This window comes from Balaenoptera borealis, assembly GCF_965194805.1.
Source record: "Balaenoptera borealis genome assembly, chromosome: 6".
NCBI classification, from domain to species: domain Eukaryota; kingdom Metazoa; phylum Chordata; class Mammalia; order Artiodactyla; family Balaenopteridae; genus Balaenoptera; species Balaenoptera borealis.
This window is the reverse complement of record NC_138863.1, coordinates 86,778,526-86,799,400: the sequence shown is the minus strand read 5'-3', so window position 1 is coordinate 86,799,400 and position 20,875 is coordinate 86,778,526. Positions and strand designations below refer to the sequence as shown.

General features: G+C 35.3%; 1 protein-coding gene across 2 annotated transcripts in view; it reads left to right on the top strand.

Annotated features, from left to right (window-relative positions):
- ARHGAP15 (Rho GTPase activating protein 15) overlaps window positions 1–20,875 on the top strand; it is a 617,448-nt gene that overhangs the window by 412,543 nt on the left and 184,030 nt on the right. For both annotated transcript variants that reach the window (XM_082395825.1, XM_082395826.1), the window contains one exon: window positions 10,082–10,159. In XM_082395825.1, the coding sequence (XP_082251951.1) occupies window positions 10,082–10,159 (78 nt within the window). The remainder of the gene's footprint in view (window positions 1–10,081; window positions 10,160–20,875) is intronic.

Genomic DNA, 20,875 nt, shown 5'->3' with positions numbered 1-20,875 from the left:
GTTCAGAATGAAAGGGGAGGGGACGTGGTTTGGGAATCCATTTTCCCACATTCCTGAATCTCAATCATCCCAGCCAATGTTTAAAAAAAAAGTCCAATGGAAAACAATGAGGTCACTTTGTTTAGATGTTTAAAAAAATAGAGGTGGAGGGATTGAAAAGAATGAGAGTAAATTTATAAATTTTAGATCAATATCGATTTCAAGTATGATGGGATCAAAGTCTAGACTTTATATAACTATAATGACTTCATCACAAAAGGGGCAATTTTTAAGTGTTTTCTTCTTGTTTGTGTTGGTAAGTCTTTTATTGTATATCTTTAACTTATGAGAGAGTTTGTTGCTAGAATTTTAAAAAGAAAAAAAGTATACACGGGCATAGTCTACAGATTACTCTTCCCTAGGCCTCAAGCTTTCCTTAGGAATGGCATCGTCAGGCAACTAGTTTTCTATCCATAAACCTGCTGTGGCCATCCACTCCTGTCTGGACCTTAGGTTATGCTGGCATGTTTACTTGCAAACTACCAGATGATAATGGCTGACCAAATTAGACTGTTTATTCTTATGACTCCTATTTATTTTAAAGAAACACTGAGCAAGTCACAATACCAAAAGAATGATTTATTTACATCAGCATGATCACAGCATAACATAACAATAGAACTCAAACCTGCAAGAAACTCAGAGAACGATAGGAGATGAACTAAATACAACCTCCAACTTCAATATCTTCCAGACACATGAGATTTTCCTTCAAGACAAGTGCTCTCACTTAATGATACTTAGAATCATTCACCAATATTTGTCTTCAAGACTAATATTTAAAAGAAAGAAACATGTAAGAGAATTTATTAAAGACTATTTCTAGGTACTTTGTTTTCCACTTTCCAGAAATCATTTCAGGTGCTTATCTTTAGTCTTATCAAATCAAAGAGATTAGGATTCCTAGTCAAATTTCACAAGCATACTCAAGCTCTCTCTGAGGTTCTTCTTACTTTGAGTTTATTTCCAATATTATTCAAGTCTTAAGATTGGTATAATTCTGTAAATTATGTTTATTTCTACCATCCTTCAGGCTCATACTCATAGGCCTCAAATTCTCAGCTGAGTTTAAACAATTATTTTCCAGCAATGTAACTCTTTACAAGAATATTCAATAATAGTGAAAAGTAAGATAGCCAGCTCTTCCCCCCATACACAATCCCTAAGTACTAGTGTTGTAGATCTTTTCAAGGCATAAGTGGTACGATACAGCCCAGTAGAAATAGGATCAGTAACACCATTAACACTCAGGATATTTTGTCCTTTTCCTCTTCCAATTTTAAGTTTGTCTTCCCAGGCTGCTTAAGATGTTAGGACTGCATAGAATAGTGAATATGACTTGATAAATAGGTAGGTAGATAGATAGATAGATAAAGAATTTTTTGCTAGGACCCTTAACAATTTTATTTCCTAGTGTAATAGCTTAAACAAATGGGGAGGTTGGGTGGGAAATATTTGGTAATGATCCTAACCACCCAAGTGTTCAATGAAAAGTCCTTGAAGGGGAAATCAACATCCTTCCTTCTGAGCCAAGATTCTTCGTGTTTGGTATCATTTTGTCTTTAGTCTCATATATTGTTTCATTTACTTTGCAATTTCAATTTTAGGGTATTTAATTGTAGTCTGGAATTTGCTCCTATCTACAAAGTAGGCTACATAAACAATATAAAATAATGGTTCATTTATTAGCATCACAGTTTCTAAGCAGTTTTCTCAGGGGGAAAAAAAAAGTACCCTTCTCTTGGTGACCTATTTAAAGTCTAACATTTTTTTAAAATTTATCAACAAATACTTGGTTCTTCCATGTCTTAAGAAAACAAAATTCTTCTTTTCCATATGAATATACTATAAAATATCTGGTAGATGAAAAACTTGCTTCGTTCAGAAATGAGTAACCTAAAATGCTACCAAAATCAAACAAACAAACAAAATGTAAAGGAAAATTGAAGAAAAGTATTTTGTTATTGATATTAAAAAGAAAAAGAAAAACTTACTGCAACAATTGTCTCCATGAAACAAGAATTTATTGCAGAGAATAAGGAAGTAGGAAAAGGAAGATAGGAAAAACATCAAAATAAGATAAAAATTAAAAAGAAAGGGCTCATGAAACAAATGGAAGAGAAAAATAAAACAATCTCAGTAATAAAGGGAACATTGGAAAAAGCATTAATGACAATAGGAACTTCTGAAGACAAAGAAAAGGACAGGAGTGAGGGGAAAAAATGAGGGGTATACTGATCCTGGACTCTGTATGAACAAATTCTGCCAGCATTAGATTTGGATTCACATAATAAGTGTTTTAAATATTCATAATTTATCTCACATGAATCATTTATATCCTATAGGTTATTACTGAAAAGAAAATTATTATATAGCAGTATCTTTACAATCCCGTGAAACTTTTGTTTTCAACATTAAAAAGTCTCTCTTTATGAAAAACAACTCAGGCCCCCCCTCATTAAGTTGGCAGACTGAAAAAACATGTCTGATTCTCCTTCCTCAAAAATATCCCAATGATATAATAGAAAAGATATGTTGGAAAAGAAAAAAAAAAGTGGTGCTGAAAACAGAAAAGGTACCATCAGCAGACCAGAAATAGAAATTCCAGGAAGACAGAAAACAGATGGGATCAAACAAGTGAAGATATTAGAGCAAAAGAAACACCATTCTCAGACACTATAATTAGGCACAGTTCTTCCCAGGGATGTCCTAGAGATTATCCAAGCTTAGAGTTGACAAATAAAACGAGCAAAAATTGGCAAGAGGGCAGTAAGTAAAGTAATGCACCAAATATTGGATCTAACACGTGGGAGAGCTGGGTCCCTCTCCATTTACCTTGCATCAAGGAAGTCCTCGCATGAGAATAGGTTCTACAAGGACAAATAAGAGGATGCTGGCATCTAAGAAGGAAAGCAGTGGAGAATGAAGTGTCTCAGGTCTTCTACAACAGGCATAGAATTAGAGAACTTTGCCGAGAAGCAAAATAGTTAAAGTATTCCATATCCCAAAATCAGTCCTCCTTACTTGGTAACTGAAGACCTCTAGCCTACTATCTACTCACCACCCATTCATCCTGCAGGAACCCCTCACTGAGCTTAACAATTTAAGATTGAAGCCTGTTGAGGGTAAAAAGATGTGTACAAATACAGAAATACCCGTGACCATCATTTATTCTAGTTAATTTTGTCTTTCATCATAGGAGTATTCTGATATTTGAACATCCATCTTAAAGAAATTCTAGATAGAGAGAAAAGAGACAGTAGAGGGAAGGGTATATAAAACAAATAATACAAGAAAATGTTTTCTGGTTGAAAGAGCCTAGATGTAGATACATCTGAGTGAAATTTTACTTATACAAGTTTAAAGAGAAAATCTTTTTTTAAAAAATCATGAACGAAAAAGTAATTTACCTACAAAACATTAAGAATCAACTTGATATCTTTAGTTGCTAGAAGATAGTGGAACATTACTTTTCAAAGTTAGAAAAGTAAAAAATAATAAAGCTCAAATACTTAAATCAACACTTAAATATGAAGCAAAAGAAAACAGTGTTTTTAAAAAAAATTTTATTGAAATATAGTTGATTTACAATGTTGTGTTAATTTCTTCTGTACAGCAAAGTGACTCAGTTATACATATATACATATAGAGATATATATTCTTTTTCATATTCTTTTCCATTATGGGTTGTCACAGAATACTGAATATAATTCCCTGTGCTATACAGTATGAGATTGTTTTTTATCTAAAACAGTCATTGAGATGGAAGAAATAAGAAAATTTACCAACCACATACTTTTGTGAAAAAAAGAACACTTAAAAAAATAAATCCAAGAAAGAATAACAGTGGAATACAAGAGAGGAGCAGTAGTTGACTCTGACCTAGAGCTGCACCGTCCAAGATGGTGGTCATAAGCCACATGTGGTTGAGTTATTTAAAATAAGACAAAATAAAAATTCAGTCGTTCAGTTGCGTTAACCACATTTCAAGTGTTCAGCAGCCAGCCTCATGTGGCTGGTGACAGCTGGTCTGGACAGTTAATATATAGAACATTTCCACCATTACAGAAAGTTCTGTTGGGCAGTGCTTAATTTGAGGAAATGAAGGAACCTACAATGGAAGAAGACACATGAGACCTTGACTTTGGGGAGATCTTTGTGAAACAAAATTTTAATGTGGAACCCAATCACATTCTTTTTTTAATAGTGACTAATATTAACCCATAGATAAGTCAAAAATATTTATAAAGAATAAAATGTTCTAAACTTTGAGAACATAAGAAATAATAACATAAAGAATAAAGTTGGAAGTTATGAGGGAGAAGAGAAAGGGGAAGGAAGAGTAAATGCACTAAGTTCCTTATTTTTTTTTATACACAGAGGTAGTTTGATATATTAAGATATAGAAATAGACAAATGTAACTAATAATAACAAAGAGAGCGTACATAGATAAGTGGTAGGAACTATGGACTCTTTATTTTTTATGATAGGGAGTGAATAAATACCAAAGTTAATAAATTAATAAACAGAAATGTGATACATTAACATAAAATGAGTAACGATAAAAGAACTAAAACAGAACTGTGAACAATGTATTTGGACAGCAGGATGAGGTAGATACTTAGTTTCCATTGTATAATCTTGTGTGGTTTAAATTTTCATTTTTAACAGGGAAGCATATTGCCTCTATAGTAAAAAAAAATCCATTTAAAATGGTTATTATAAAGTCATAAGGTTTTCCTATAGGATAAAATCCTTCTTGTTTGACAATCAGAATTGTGTCAACTATTTTCTAAGGTAGCTGTTCTTTAAAGATGAGTATCTCACAAGGAATTAGTAATAATTAAATAGAGCCAGCAAAAGATACAGGATAAATACAAGCCATTGAGACAGAGTAGAAATTAAATTTAGAAAGAGTTTCCATTTATATCCTGTACTCTCAGTCACTGAACTTAAAGTGTGTGATCAGATACGTTAGCAATATAAAGTTGGAAACACTTCACTTTAAAGAAGGAGGAAATGTGTGCCATTTGAAATGGTCCAAAACCTCTCATATTCAGCTCTGAAACCAAGCAGGACCTTTAGAAGGATAGAGAAAGAAACGTGCAGCACTCTTTGGGGGCAGTCTGGGCGTTCGTGTGCTCATTTGTTCTTGCCAGAGGGAGAAGCCAGAAGACCAAAGCATTGCGAGAATGACTCTTCTTGCGGTAGCTCTGGCCTGCTAGGAATTAGGAAGTGCCATAAATCTCAGGAGAGAGACTGTGCAAAATTCCCAGCGCATATTTCAGACTCCAGAGGTTCAGATGCATTTTGTTATATTCCAGAAAAACAAGCAGGCTTTTTGAGCACACCTCACAACCAGGCTCAAACTCCACATCTGCCTGATTTGTCCATCATTTGAGCTACCGGGAATGCTACCTAATCCGCAGTTTGCAGCTATTTTTAACGGACTCTTCTGCATTGTTGAAAACTACCCATATTTTGGCAGATAAGTCAGTCAACTCTGGAAACAGTGCTGGTCTCTTAGATTTCTTTTTGGAAAGTGTCTGAGATTTATGGTGGGAATTACACATGACAGCTGCATTCTTTCCACTGGGTTTAGACCACCATTTGGTCTAATAACTCCTAATTGTGTGTCTATCCTAGTCTAAGCTTCTTCAGAAAAAAAAAAAAAAAGAGGGGGGAAGACTTTTGAAAATCCCCTACAGCAGTACCCAGTGATTTCTGTCAACAGTAAACACTATTTTGAAACTTAAGAAGGTCAGCTGATGAGGAACAAATAGAAGACATTTCGGTGAATGTGAATTTCTTTAGAGAATTTTTCATTAACATTACATTAATGCTGGTCTGATAAAAATAAATGTAAAATGTTTTAGTTTCATTGTGTTCCCAAAGTATTTTTAGCATAACAGGCAAAATTCCTGTCAGCATTTTCAGTCATGGTATTTTCTTAAAAGAAGTACCTCTTCAGTGATTTTTCTCCAAACTTCACCAAAGCACAACATGGATACCTTGAAGACATTGCTCATTTAAAAATCATAAGAGGTCTAATTATATTTCCAAAATAAGTAGTTTCCAATCCAGCAAGGATAATGTGGTCATGAAAAGGATGTCCAAATCCACCAATTTACATTGGTTTGGCTTGGCATGACTTTCAAAGTTCTTGGAGCAAAAAGAGGATGGCATGTGAATCATTCTAATTTGGGTTCGATTCCCAGGACTTAGGGTCTGCCATTCTGTGAGCCACTCGGGGGAGAGCTAATCAACTACAAGACTGTACCTATGTAATTTATAACTGCTAAAATTCACTGATGTGTTCCAGATTATTTTGCAAAATGTAATACCCTCCTTTTTAATATATACTTTGTCATTTTCACTCTATTTATGTAATTTAAAAAGTATGATAGCAGGGGAGCATGAGCCATTCAAAGCAGGAGCCAGTAATGTCAGAGATTGTTATCCTTCGTAAGATATATGGTGTTGATATCTCTATATCTAAAGGGCTTGGAAGTTCTGTCAAGTTAGATTCAAATTGCATCTAATGTGTTTTGCTTTACTCCTTCTTACTTTCTGGTTTCTAACGTAAGCCACAAAGCAGTTTCTCTACTGTGACTTAGTTCTCCGACCACAGTGGTCACACTGGTCTGAGTTACCCTCGCCGTCTCCATTCCCAGCCCTCCCTTCTTTTATTCCGGAAGAAAATTGGTTTATTAATATAGGACGAGGCTGCTTTGTTTGAACAGTATAGTGCTTTCCAGTTGCTCATACGTAATATAACTAACCCATACTGCTCTTTCAAATGTTTTTGATTACTGAACTTAAAAAAAAAACAAAAAACCTTGTACTGAAATTTATGAAAGATCAAAGGGATACTTCCTATGTTGTAACTTTAAATTTCTATAAGAGAAAAAGTTTTTAGATAGTAGGGAATTTCATGAATTGAAATTCAGTTTACAACTCTAGACAACACATGCATTTCAATAACATGTAAAATAATATTAGAAAAGAAAGAGTTCTAGCTTCAAAATAAAAATACACTTGATTTATACCTATAAAGAGATAAGCTTATTAAAATGAGGCTTAAGTAAGGTCCTTATTTGTAATAAAAATTTGTTGGGATTCAAATAATTTTATTTACTGTTGACCTTTGATAAAGGTCCAACTAATTAGCAAAACTAATTTAAAAAGAAATATATGGTAAATTTTCTCATTTTTTATTGTAATAGTTGTTGACATTTCATTTTTAGTCATTATTTTAAATAGGGCTAATTTGACTGATTCTTTACAAAAAACATATATTAAGATTTCTTGTTTGAGAAAAATGTAGACCTGCATACTGCATCAATGTTTCTATTTTCCAAAATATTCTTTTTCTCAAGTTCCTTCAGAGCAACTGATAACTTGTGGAAAATCATGAACGCTTTCATTTGGTGAAACTTTGTTTGACTTTGTGATGGCAAGGAAGATGACCTTATTCACCATTTGTGGTTCTGAATGACCTCTGACTATTTCCAAACCAAAAACTATCACCAAAGGCCCCAAACTTGCATCAATAAACATTTTTCTATAGATACTATGGAGTCACTGGAGGTCATTTTAGAGAAGAATTTCAAAATGTTTTCCCTAAGGACTACATGTTTAGAAAAAGTACAGATACCCCCAAGAGGGAGAACTTTGAAAGGGACACACTTACTTTAATGCATAAGTTTTAAAATTTTTAAAATCTATCACGTATTTTAAATTACATAGGTTAAAGCTAAGTACCAAACACTATCTAAATGACAAAGCAAAAAAAGAAAATAGTTGATAAATTATTAAGTTTCTGAGCACATGTGCATAAACTGAAGACCAGCATGATCTAATACTGAAACTAAAAATCAAACGTTAGGAAAGTTTTAATTAAGATGATTGTCACATTTAAGTTGTCGAGTGCCCATTGTACTTAAAAATGAACTGGAGTGCCCTTTGATTAATGGAGCTATTTTGTGCATCAGAAAACAAAAAGAATGCATTTGATTTTTATAAATGTATGTGTCTTAGACATTTTCACCACACACTAATAGGTCTCCAGCCTCATCTCAATTCGTCACAAATTCACAGATTCATAGTTCTCAGGAAGGGACAGAGACGCACTAATTTATTATTAGGCTATTCTAGAACTACAAAACTCACACAAATTAATACATTTGTTAATAGCTATTCCATTTTATTGACATTATATATAAGTTATTACATGGAAGAGTATAGTGAGGATGAGTAGGTGGGACACAGAGGGCTTTTTGGGTTTTTTTGGCCATGCCGCATGGCTTGTGGCCTTAGTTCCCCAATTAGGGATCGAACCAGGGACCTGGACAGTGAGAGCGTGGAGTCCTAACCACAGTGAAAATACTCTGTATGATGCTGTAATGATGGATACAAGTCATTATACATTTGTCCAAACCAATAGAATGTACAACACCAAGACTGAACCCTAATGTAAACTGTGGACTCTAGCTGTATCAATGTTGTTTTCATCAGTTTTAACAAATGTATCACTCTGATGGGGGATGTTGATAATGGGAGAGGCTATTCATGTGCAGGGGCAAGGGGTATGTGGGAAACCTCTGTACCTTCCCTTCAATCTTGATATAAACTTAAAATTGCTCTAAAAACTAATGTCTTAAAACTGAGTGAATAATGGCTTTGATTTATGCCATTAATATCCGTATTACACATTATGTCATTCTGTCCTAACCTACTGATGATATATTTTGCACAGCAGCGGAAATGTTCCTACTATAAAGTATTGATACTTAAAAACAGAGATGGTAAAGCAATAAAGGAGCTCATTTCATGTCAGTAAAGAGCTTTACAAAAATTTTATTCTGTTAGATTATGACAATAATTTCTATCAATTTATCTAGTACTATCTATTGTGAATTACGATGTTTAATGATGATACTATACCACCTCCCTAGAGAAACTGCTGAGATACTGACCTCTGCATTAACTGGTAATCTCATCCAGGCCTCCTTGAGGGCCTAGACACATCAAGGAATATGCAATCCTGACATTAAAATTATGTTATCAACATTTCTTATCAACAATAATAGTGTTTGAATAAATGTTTCTCTTTTCATTTTCCTGTTTCTTCATCTTTTTGATAACTGGGTCATGGAAATAACCTGATGATATAAATAAATGTGTGGAAAACAAGTGGTTGATTATCCAAACCCACTGCCAGGATAAGTTATTTTGAATTATAGATAACTAGTTTTAAAATAATCTGGAACTACTGTCACTATCTTGTCAAAGATTTCTTTTTATTTTTCCCTCCATAATGGAGCACCCCATTACCTACAATACACTAGAGATTTTCAAAGTAGTTGTACATCCGTAGTAGAATTTTCATTCTGTAGTTTCAAATAATCAGACCAATATATGTTATGCTGTAGTAATTGCAGGAAAAGAGAATGAAACAATGGAAGTGGATTGGAATCCCTAGGAATAGAATAAAACAGAATAGAATAAGAATAAGAATAGGAGAGAGGGAAGAAAGGGAGACAGTAAGAAGAGAAGTGAGAAGGGAGTAAAGGAGAGGGAGGAAAGGAAGGAAGGGAGGGAGGGAGGGAGGGAGGGAGATTTTAAGGAAAGAAGACTTCACAAGCACTTTGGGTTACTTTATCTTTCCAACAAGGGGCAATAATACACATATACATGAAGGTTCTTCTCCCTACTCCACCCCAAGCTTAATTCCTGTCTTTTTTGGGGGAATGAATCTTAACTATACTGTGAAATCCCATGCTACCTACTGCTCTTTTATGGTTCAACTACACTCAAGTTTGTTGATGATTAACTGTTACTGAACTTAATGATTAGTTTGCTTGTATTAAAATATTGAAGATTGCTTGGTGTATGACATAGAAATTTGTTTTCTCTGTGAGGAAGAGATAGTTGGTGGTGATTTACTACTTTCTTCCTTCCCATAATTATTAATATTATTTTCTTTTACCATCTCAGTTCTTATATGAGTGAATATAAAACATGCCCTTTTGTTTTCAGGTCTAGATGTTGATGGAATATATCGAGTTAGTGGCAATCTAGCAACAATACAGAAGTTAAGATTTATTGTCAACCAAGGTAAGTGATTTCTTCACTTCAGACCTTTTTACAAGTAGTTTCATCTCCAACAATATTTCACACTCTCTGCATATGTATTATGAATATATAATGATAAAGGCTTTGAAGGGAGAAAGAGAAATTTGAAGAAATTAAACAATTATTACCAGAGAAGTAAAAGATAGCCAGTTTACTTGGAGGTAAATAGAATAAAGAGAGGGACTAACTATTATGTTGTGTGAAATAAATAAGTGAAATGTGACAAACTAAAAATGAAGAAGAGAATAATAAAAGGAAAAAAACTAGCTTTGAAAAATGTTACTGGCATATAATACACACTTAATATATGTTGATAAATGAATAAATAAATGAATGGTGGAAAATGTAAGAGTCAAGATCACAGATGTTAGAAAAATATATAATAGGTAAGTAAAAGAATTAAAAATTAGGAAATACAAATATCATCAAAGGATTATAAGCTAAAACAACTATGAAATACTACTACAAGCCTATTAAAATGGCTAAAATTTAAAACACTGACAGCACCAAATGCTGACAAGGATGTGGAGCAACAGGAACTCTCATTCATGCTGGTAGAAATGGAAAATAGTACAGCTAGTTCGGAAAATAGCTTAGCAGTGTCTTATGAAAATAAGCATATTCTTACCTTATTACCCAGCAGTTGTGCTCCTTGGTATTTACACAAATGAGTTCAAAACTTATGTCCACACAAAAAACTGCACACAATATTTCCAGCAGCTTTATTCGTAATTGGTAAAATTTGAAAGCAACCAAGATATCCTTCAATAGGTGACTGGACAAACAAACCATAAAATATCCATAAAATGGAATATTATTCAATGATAAAATGAAATGAGCTGTCAAGTGATGAAAAGGCTTTGAGGAAACTTAAATGCATATTGCTATGTGAAAGAAGCCAGTCTGAAAATGCTATATACTCTGTTGTCTCAACTATATGACATTTTGGAAAAGGCAAAACTATGGAGATAGTAGAAAGATCAGTGATAGCAAAGGATTTGAGGGGAGAGGAGGAAGAATAAGCACAGGGCATTTTTAGGGCCATGAAACTATTCTGTTTGATATTGTAATAGTGGATACATGTCATTATATATGTCATTATACATTTGTCAAAATCTATATAATATACAACACTAAGAGTGAACCTTAATGTAAACTATGGACTTTAGTTAATAAAAATTTATAAATATTGGCTCATCAATTGTAACAAATGTACTACACTAATGCAAGATGTTACTAATAGGGGAAATTTGGGGGGAGTGGTCAGGCATAAGAGGGAGTATATTGGAACTCTGTATTTGCTATTTTTCTGTAAACCTAAAACTTCTCTAAAAAAGACAGTAAATTTTAAAAATGAAAATTAGGAAATGTTGAAAAAAAAAAAAGACTAAAACATCTTGAGATGGTGTTACAGACAGCTCACAGGTTTAGAATTAGACACATGGAGTAAAACCCAGACACTCTCTCTTTGTGTCCTTGGCATCTTATTTAACTCCCTTATGCTCTGTTTCTTATCAGTAAAAACAGGATGGAAGTGCCTTGGAAATGTTTGTGAGAATGAAATGAGATAGTGTGTGGTATTCCCTTAGTAACGTAACAGACTCGTGGTAGTTGTTCAGTACATCTAAATTTCCCTTTCACTTAAAAAGTCAATGATGTCTCATTACCTTCAGGAGAATTTACACAAAGTCTTCATAATCTGGCTTCCCAGCTACTTCTAGCTGACTGCAGGTCCTCTGAATTTCCTTCAGGATACATTCCTAACTGTACTTCCTTATTTACATACTGTTGTATTTCTTAATGCCTTTGCATAGTCTCTTCCATCTACTTTCAATATACTCCTATATTTTCCTTCCCATCCCACATACAAAAGCTTCCTGCCTGGTTAGATTTCTCCTTATTCTTCAAGGCCCAGATTATAAATAATTTTCTCCAGGGAGCCTGCAGCATCCCTCAGTCAGATTCCTTCTCTGTGTGCCCATTATGCTGGGTAGTTAAATTTGCATTCGTACAGGCACATCTAACTTCTAAAATTCCATCTATTATAAGACCCAGAGATTTAATGCCATCTTTTAAAGAGAATTTTATCAAATGTATTCAGTGATTGTATTTCACAAACATTAAAATTTGAAAGTCTTGGAATAAAAAAAGAGGATATTGGTTGAAATATGTGTCTCCTCCAAGAATCTCTGTACACCTAAGAAGGTAGGATTTAAATCAGCCTTATATCTTCCCTCACTAACCACCAGTAGCTCTGGAGCCTCCATACAGGGAGCTCTTAATATCTGTTGTATAGTGTGTGTGTGTGTGTGTGTGTGTGTGTGTTGCAAATAAGAGAAGTATTATTAATATGGAGAATCATTAACCTCTCCAGCAGTTCAACTTGGGTTGAACCATACTTTTAAGTGTTAACTGCAGTGCTTTTGGCCAGTGGCCACATGATTCTTATTTCTGAGCATCTCTATAACGTAGAATGTGTTTGCTCACTAATGTGCACTGTTGTCTTTCAGAATTACTGTCCTTCCTGGGCAAAAAACAGAACTGAACATTACCTTATGTATTCATATTGGCCCCACTGGCCTGAACCAAAGTCCCCCCGCCACCCATGGATAAAAATTGGATTAAAATACCCCAGCTTTTTATAACCATTCCTGTTTATAACCAGCTAAAATCATTCTTGTAATATATTTCATACTGAAACCATATCCTGATTGGGATTCTAGACAGGTGGGCAACACATTTCTTCTACAAAGAAGAAATCTCAAAACAGAAGCCATGCTAGAAACAAACACTAGTTGCATTTCCTGCCTTAAAAAAAAATTATGCTCAGCAGTCTGAAAAGGCAAAAAAAAAAATCTGCAGTGAAAATATGAAATCTGTCCATCTCATCTTTTGCAATCCAAACTTCAGCATCCTCTGGGGCTGTGTAACTGCTCATGTTTCCATGAGAGTTGACAATGTAAAGCTGGACAGAGGCCTGAGTTGGTATCTGGTAGCACAGAATTGTCAGTAAACTGTCTCCCTGGTTTATACCACTGTCAGAATGAAACACACTCAACACAAATTATGCTATATTAGAACCTTTGATACTAGTATTTTGTCCAAGCTGTGTTGTGGAGTTGTTTTGAATTAGATGATAAAAGATATGCATATACCATCCTCTCTCAAATTTTGCTAATCAGATTATCCTGTGAATGAAATTTTCAGGAGTGGACCTATAGCATTTGTTCTAACACCATACCTTCCCCTCCATCTGCATGCTGGTTGCTGACAGCAGAGCTGATATGGGAGAGAATCAGTGCTGGATACAAAGAGACTGAGTGTGTACATTGTGGTCTCCCCGCTGTGTGTGTATGTGTGCGTGTGTGTGCAGTGAAGTGGCAGTGCAGTGATAATTCCTTGAAAAGCATAAAGGAATATGTGAATGCAATGCATTCTTTTTTTGTATTCAGAGATGGAACATAGCTGGTTTTGGCATACCCTCTTTGTATCAACACCTTTTATCTCCTCCATGTTCACGTTCCACAACGTTTCCTTTTCAGAAGGTTCTAACCGTACGTTTTTAAAATGAACAAGCCCTACCCACCATTGGACTAGACAAATGAAAACTGATTTTGGGAATTTTCAAGAACAGTTTAATTGCAATTTATGTATTTCACTAACTTTCTTGAATGCTATAATCATCAGCAATTCTAAATACACCAGTTGAATGATTCAATTTGTTTTGGTTTTCTGTTTGACTCACTAAATCAGTAGGAATTGGATACCCTTATTATACTTCCAGATCAGATGGCATGCAAGTTAAATTCAAAGTGATCACTTTTGAAAAGTATTTCTTAATTATAACTAGTAATGAAGATGGTAATAATTATTATTGTAAAAGTAGCTAACATGTTTTCATAATTTATTATGTGCCAGGCACTGTACCAAGTGCTTTACTTATATCATTTAATTTAATCCTTTCTGCTATCCCATAGAATGTGTTCTATTACTGCTCCCATTTTAAAATTGAGGAAACTGAGGCTCAGAAATGTTAAATAATGTCCTAAGGTCATAAAGCAATAAGTGAAAGAGCTAGGACTAGATCACAGGTCTCTCTGTCTCAGAGCCTGTGCTAAAAACCACTGCCTGATTTGACATTTCCCATTCACTGATTGTTGATTACCTCCTTACAAAAGTGGAGCTCAGTCTTTTCATGTTGTACCCAGTTGTTAGTGACTTTCTTTCTGTTTTCTGTAAGTGACAAGTACTGTCATAGGAGTTTGGCTAAAACTTTTCAAGAAAGAGAAATGCCTGGGAAAACACCAAATGCTGCCATAGTTAGGAAGAAGCCAGGCGCTACCATTCTCTGTAGGGCTTCATGTATCTATGCTTGGACCAACAAACTACTTTAACACAATATTCTGTTGCAACCTTCAGGAGAGGCATTGAAGACTCTAGATTTACTGGGCTGCTGCCGCATTACTGAGCAGTGCTCTGCCTTGTTTGTTGTCTTTGGTGACAGCTTTCAGTGGCATTTTGCTGATGCTGCCCTTCCATTCTATGAGGGCATCCCCAAAGAAAACTAGTCTATGACCTCAGATGTCAACTTGTCATCAGCCTGTGAGACCGCGTCAATTCTTTGGGATGATCTGTGACGTGATGGTTTTCTTGTGTGGGGTACTTTTACAAAGGACAGACTTTAGCACTGAGGATGCTGCATAACTGTCTTGAGAACTTTTTGACAGTGGGTCTTAGAAGTCCCACCAGTCTGAATTCCCCCTCCTTCTGACATCAAAATTCTGCTTTGAGCTGCCCATCTAGCTTATTGTTCAAACTCCAAATTCAGTTCAGACTCTCTTTGGTATTACTTAGATGTTCTCTTTCACCCTTTAAAAAAGGGACAAGGAAGACTGGCATCCTTTTTGGAAGATATTAACTATGAAGCTTCCCAAGCCCATAAGCCAATGGGAGGACTATGGGGCACTAAAAGAAGAACTGACTGGGAATTTTCCAAACTGGTGTTTCTTAGTACACAGTAAAAAATATTCCCTCTAAGCATTTCTCTGAACTGGAGGAAGTTACTTCTTACCAGGATTTTAGACATGTTTTCCATATATAGAAAAATAATTTAAAGGAACATTCTTAGGGACACCCTCCTTCACTTTTTCACACCCGGAGGAACAAAATATATAAATGCCATAAATCTACATGGCCAAGAATCTTAATTGGGTATGTGGGTGTGTGTACGTGTGTGTTCATACGATTGTGTGTGTGTTATTTTAAAATGGAAGAGGATTTTTTCCCATTAATTTACAGTCTTGTACTTTGCATACCTTTATTCATCCAGATCTTATTGACATAATGATCCAAATTAAATATTGGCTTAAAGAGATGAACTTGCTTATTTTGAACATACTAAGAATAAGCTCCATTGAAAATAAACCATTAGAGAAACAATTTTGTGTTGCCAACTATATCTAAACTACTTTTTTATAGATTTGTACCACAAAGCAAAGAAAGCAAAGCATTAACTTCAGTAGCTATCCCAGTGCTTTTCATATTATTTGTAGCATCAAAAATTGAATAAATGAAGAGGAAAGCGAGAAAGAATGTGAACAATTGGCAGTTTCACCATGAAATAAGCAATTGTATGAAACAGAAAAAGATCTGGAAAAGGATTTCAAAACTTCTAGTTCTGTTCTCATAAAATAGACCTTGCATCAAGTCCATTCATTTTTCTATTAAGTGAGTTTATATTGCCCTCTTATTATTTTTAAAACGAGGTATTTCCTTAAGCTTACTTTCCTCTCACTGCCAACCACAGCAACAACAAAACAAACTGTGTTACTTGCTTTATCCCATTCCACAGGGCAGTTTTGGGAAAGTTGAATCATTGATATTGCACCTTTCTGGCTTCCATGTGACAAGATTATCTTTTAACAATGATTTATTTTTCCCATTAAAGCTGAAAAGATCACTTGATCATAAAAGGGCCAGACTCTAACATCATTCAGGGCTTTGGAAACTTTCTTAGAACTCATTTTTTTAGCTACGTTGAGTCAGAGAGCTCAAAAGACTTGTATTGCTTTCTAGCTGCTTAAGAAAATATATTTGTCATTAGTAAATAATGGTAAACACAGAGGTCAAAACAATAAGCTCTTCACGTGCATGTATATTTATATAGTTTTTAGTTTCATGTAATATTTGAATAACAACTTTCTGAATATAGTCTCTAAAGTAAACAAATTGTGGCTACTTATGTTATAGCAAATTATACCATCCATTCACTGTGGACTACATTTTATAATTCATTACATCCCAAGCAATAAGGAACTGACTTAACTGTGTGGTGAAACAATCAAAGACAGAGACCATCTAGTGGGGAAAGAGCACTGGATAAGCATCGATGAAACTGCCTCCTTATCTTGATTCTGAGCTGCTATTCGTTAGTCTAATGGAAACTATTTTAACCCCTTTGAATCACAGACTCTTCATTTCCAAAATGGGAATAATAATGAAAATATTAGGACTTTAAGAACTCTGAATCAGCCAAGTGATCATCAGTATTAACTTTAATTAAGATGACAAGTGGTTACATGAAATCAGATCAATATTACTTAGTTGTGTTAATAATAGCATGATACTAAATATTAATAATCAAATATGGCTTTTAGCTTCCACATGATTGAGTTTTCTCTGATGATAACAAGATTATTTTTCTTTGGAGACTCCCTGCTATCCAATGATTTGTCTCATTCCTAGCCAAATTCATAGGAAATCTGGGTTCGCTTTATCTTATCCATAGGCTTTTGGGAGATTCCAGATTCCAAAAGACTAGCCTCATGTTCATTGGAGAGGAGGAGAAAAGTCTACTGAAATTTTAGGGCCTAGTTTAGTTGTGGCTTTTCCATTGGGTCAAGAAATTGAGTCCAGAAACTAAATCTGTCAGAGTTGTGCCACTGCCAATCTTCAAGGAAAACCCTAAGGATATTTATAAAAATCCATCATCATCATAAATCATTATCATCACCATAAGAATTAATGTATAGTCATTAAAAATTAGTGGAAAAACACACCAAGCTTACTTCTGCTCTAACCAAGCTTTAAAGTACTGGTTCCCAACCCTGACTATATTTCAAAATTTTATTGGTTATCTACTGCTACCTAACAATATTACCACCAACTTAGCTGCTTAAGCAACACACATTTATTGTCTCCCAGTTTTTGTGGGTCAGAAGTCTGGGCATGGATTAGCTGAATTCTCCATAAGGCTACAATCAAGGTGTCAGCCAGGGGTGGGTCCTATCTGGAGGCTCAACTGGGGACTGGTCTGCTTCCAAGCTCCCATGATTGTTGGCAGGATTTAATTCCTTGTGGGTTGTTGGACTTAAGGTCTCAACATTACTGGCTGTTGGCCAAAGGCCTTGTGGACATTTCCATAGGCCATTTCACAACATGGCAGCTTTCTTCATCAAAGCAGCAAGGGATATAGACCAGTGGCTAAAGCAAAGTTATAACCTTTTGTAAGATATCATGAAGGTTATAACTCAACACCTTTGGGGCATGCTGATGGTTAGAAGCAAGTCACAGTTCGTATCCATGCCCTAGAGGAGGGGATGACAGAAGGCATGAATACAAGGAGGAGGAGATAATCAGGGATCATTTTAAAGTCTGTCTGCCATGAGAATCAAGTAGTGGAACTTCTTAAAAATAAAGATTTTTGGAGCTCAGTCATAAAAACTCTGATGTAAAAATCTGAGGTTAGAGCTATAAGTATGCATTTTTAAAGGAAAACTTTACAGGTGAGTCAAGTGCATAGCCAGGTTTGGGAACCCCTGCAAAGTATCCAGCTAGTTTTATTCTGGCTATTTAGAGGAGATGTGACCTACAAGCCATAAGATATGTGAAGTTTATGTTTGAGGAAAACAGAAATAGACTATGAACCCTTTTTTGTTAACCAATTTTCTAGTGATGAGAAGTTTTATTTTTGACTATTGATTGATATAATAATGTTAACTAAATTTTATGAACTCTGAGTCATGATTTGGAATATAACTAAGAAATGAATGTCATGAATGTAACACGTATATTATTCATATGATTAAAATTGCTGACATTTTTCACAGCTGCAATCCTTTTCCAATATTACAGATTTTGGAATAAATGAAAAGGAAAGTTGTTTTACCTAAGGATTTGCTAACAAAACTAAAGAGTAAATAATATTTTAAAATGTAACAGAATAATACTGATGCTGATGATAGCTAGCATTTAATTGAGAATCTGCTATGTGGCAGGTATGCAAAGTTAGAGTTATCTCAAACCCTCATAAAAGTTTGCAAGGTAGATAAACTTTATTATCCACATTATTCACACATGAAAATCATGGTTCAGAAAGTTTAAGTAACTTTTCTAAGGTTACAAAGTTATTATGTTTTGAAGCCAGACAGTGAACCCATTTTAAACTTACTCCAAAGAATATATTGCTTGTTGCTGGATTCAATTTACTATAGGGGAGGGGGCAGCTCTCTCTTTTTCTTCTTTTTAACATCAAAGACCCAAAAACCACTTCTTTTCATTATAATACTATACATTCTTGGTGTCCAGTCTGTGGGACTCTTTTATAAAAGGAAACTTCATTTTAAAATGTCCTTTCAATAAATAACCCCTAACTGCCTGTGACTTCATGAAGGGTAGTAAGTTTGATTCATTTTTGTATCCCCAATGCAACAAAGTGCCCACTACTGTTTATGGGTTAAAGATTTGTTGCAACAAAATAAGAGAATGATGAACTTCTTAAACAAATCAACTCTCTATCAAATGTGTCATTGGTACATTGTGTTAGGTTCTACTTCTTGGATGTCTCAGTAAAGAAAACTCAAGCTGTATCTCACATTTATTTTCTCCCAGACTCCTATAAATTAACACAATTTTAGACTGTATAAAAAAATCATGGGACAGAAATAAAGAGTGAAAAATCCTGTATTCCCATTCTCTGCCTCAGTAAGACAGAGCTTGAGGAGAGATGGTTTACCTTGTGTCATTGGCAATTGGGCAAGTCAGGCACGACACAGGATGTAGTGGTGTAACTTCACTTGCCATCTTGGCTCTCCAGAATGTTGGAAATGACTAAGTAGAGAGAAAATAGGAACTGAATAAATAACAATGAAATTAATTATATTGCTCTTGTTAAGTCCATGTCTTGAATTTTGAATTTTGAAAGTATGCTTTGGTTTTTGTTTTCACACAGGAGGTCCCTGTTGCCAATAATTATGGCTTCAGTGACTCAAATATATTTATATGGCACCTCTTTTTCAAGGTGCTCCATGTAGTTTAGAAGGAGCTCCTAACAAAAGTGTGCTATAGGAAAAAAAGTATTCTTATTACTTCAAAGCTGCTTCTAGAAAGAAAAAGGAACAGGTGTAGGGGCAGGAAGGAATTTTGGGGGGGTCTCCATAAACTCCCTGAAGAGAAGCATCCAAAATTTACAAAGGTAGGGGCTGAAGCAATGATCAGATGAAAATCTGAATGACTTAGAGTCATGCAGAACTCAAAACCCATCCTCTCTATGTCCTCACATTCATGGCCCACCAGAGACGGAGTGGCAGGTATCCCTGTCAGCTTTCCTTTTCTCTGAGGGTCCTGGCACATCAGGACTGATACGGAACTGAGAGTTGAGCTCCATAAAATAAGATTTTGGCTTTTACATCATTCATTCATTGACAGACACTTAAAAAGTTCTTACTATGTGCCAGGCAACATGCAGGATGCTGGAAATAGCAGTGAATACAACAAAGGACATTCTCATTGACATAGAGCCTGTATTTCCATGGATATTCCAGTCCACTGGCCAAGAAGATTGGTGGTCTATTCAATGTAAATTAGTAAGAAAATTCTAGGATCTGCAGGCCCCACAGTTTCTTTTTCCTTCCTACCTCTCTGGTCTCACCACGTACCTCTCTCTCATCTCATTATTTTCCAACCACCCTGGCTTCCTTCCTTCCTCCCTTCCTTCCCTCCTTCCTTCCTTCCTCCCTTCCTTCCATCAAGACACATCAAGCTCATTTCCTTCCCAGGGCTTTGGCTTTTGCTCCTGTGGCTTTGCTCCGCCCACAGGACTCACTCTTCTCAACATTCAAATCATCTTCTCAGCAAGGCCTTCCATGACTAACACCTCTGAAACATGCCTCCACCATGCCCACCCAGTCACTCTCCACCCCAGTATTTGTTTTGTTTTCTTCAGAACACATACTATCTGAAACTGCCTTGCTTCTTTATTTGTTGCTTGATGTCCAACATGGTCCAACATGGACCACATAAGAAAGACTTGGCGAAAAAAAAGAAAAAAGAAAAGAGACACCTGTCAAGATGGAAGACCATAGCCAGCTCTAACATCCTGGCCTAACAGGCCAAGAAAGGCTGCCTAAACAATGGGTGACTCCCAATCCAGGTGGTAAGACCACACTCAGGACTGTCATCTGCTTATGTAAATTTCCACAGTGTGATTCCTCTCAGTAATATTGCTTATCCACAAGGCTCTGCCAGCCCCACGTCAGTCTGCCAAAAGCCACCTCTCAAATTGCAAGGCTCAAATTGCAAGGGACTTTCCTGGTCTTACCATGCCCCCCCCCACAAAAGTATTATAAAATAAAAAGTATATGAGAAGAATCAGGAAAGGAGGAAAATTAATTTAAGGAATAAAATAAGGCTTTAACTTGC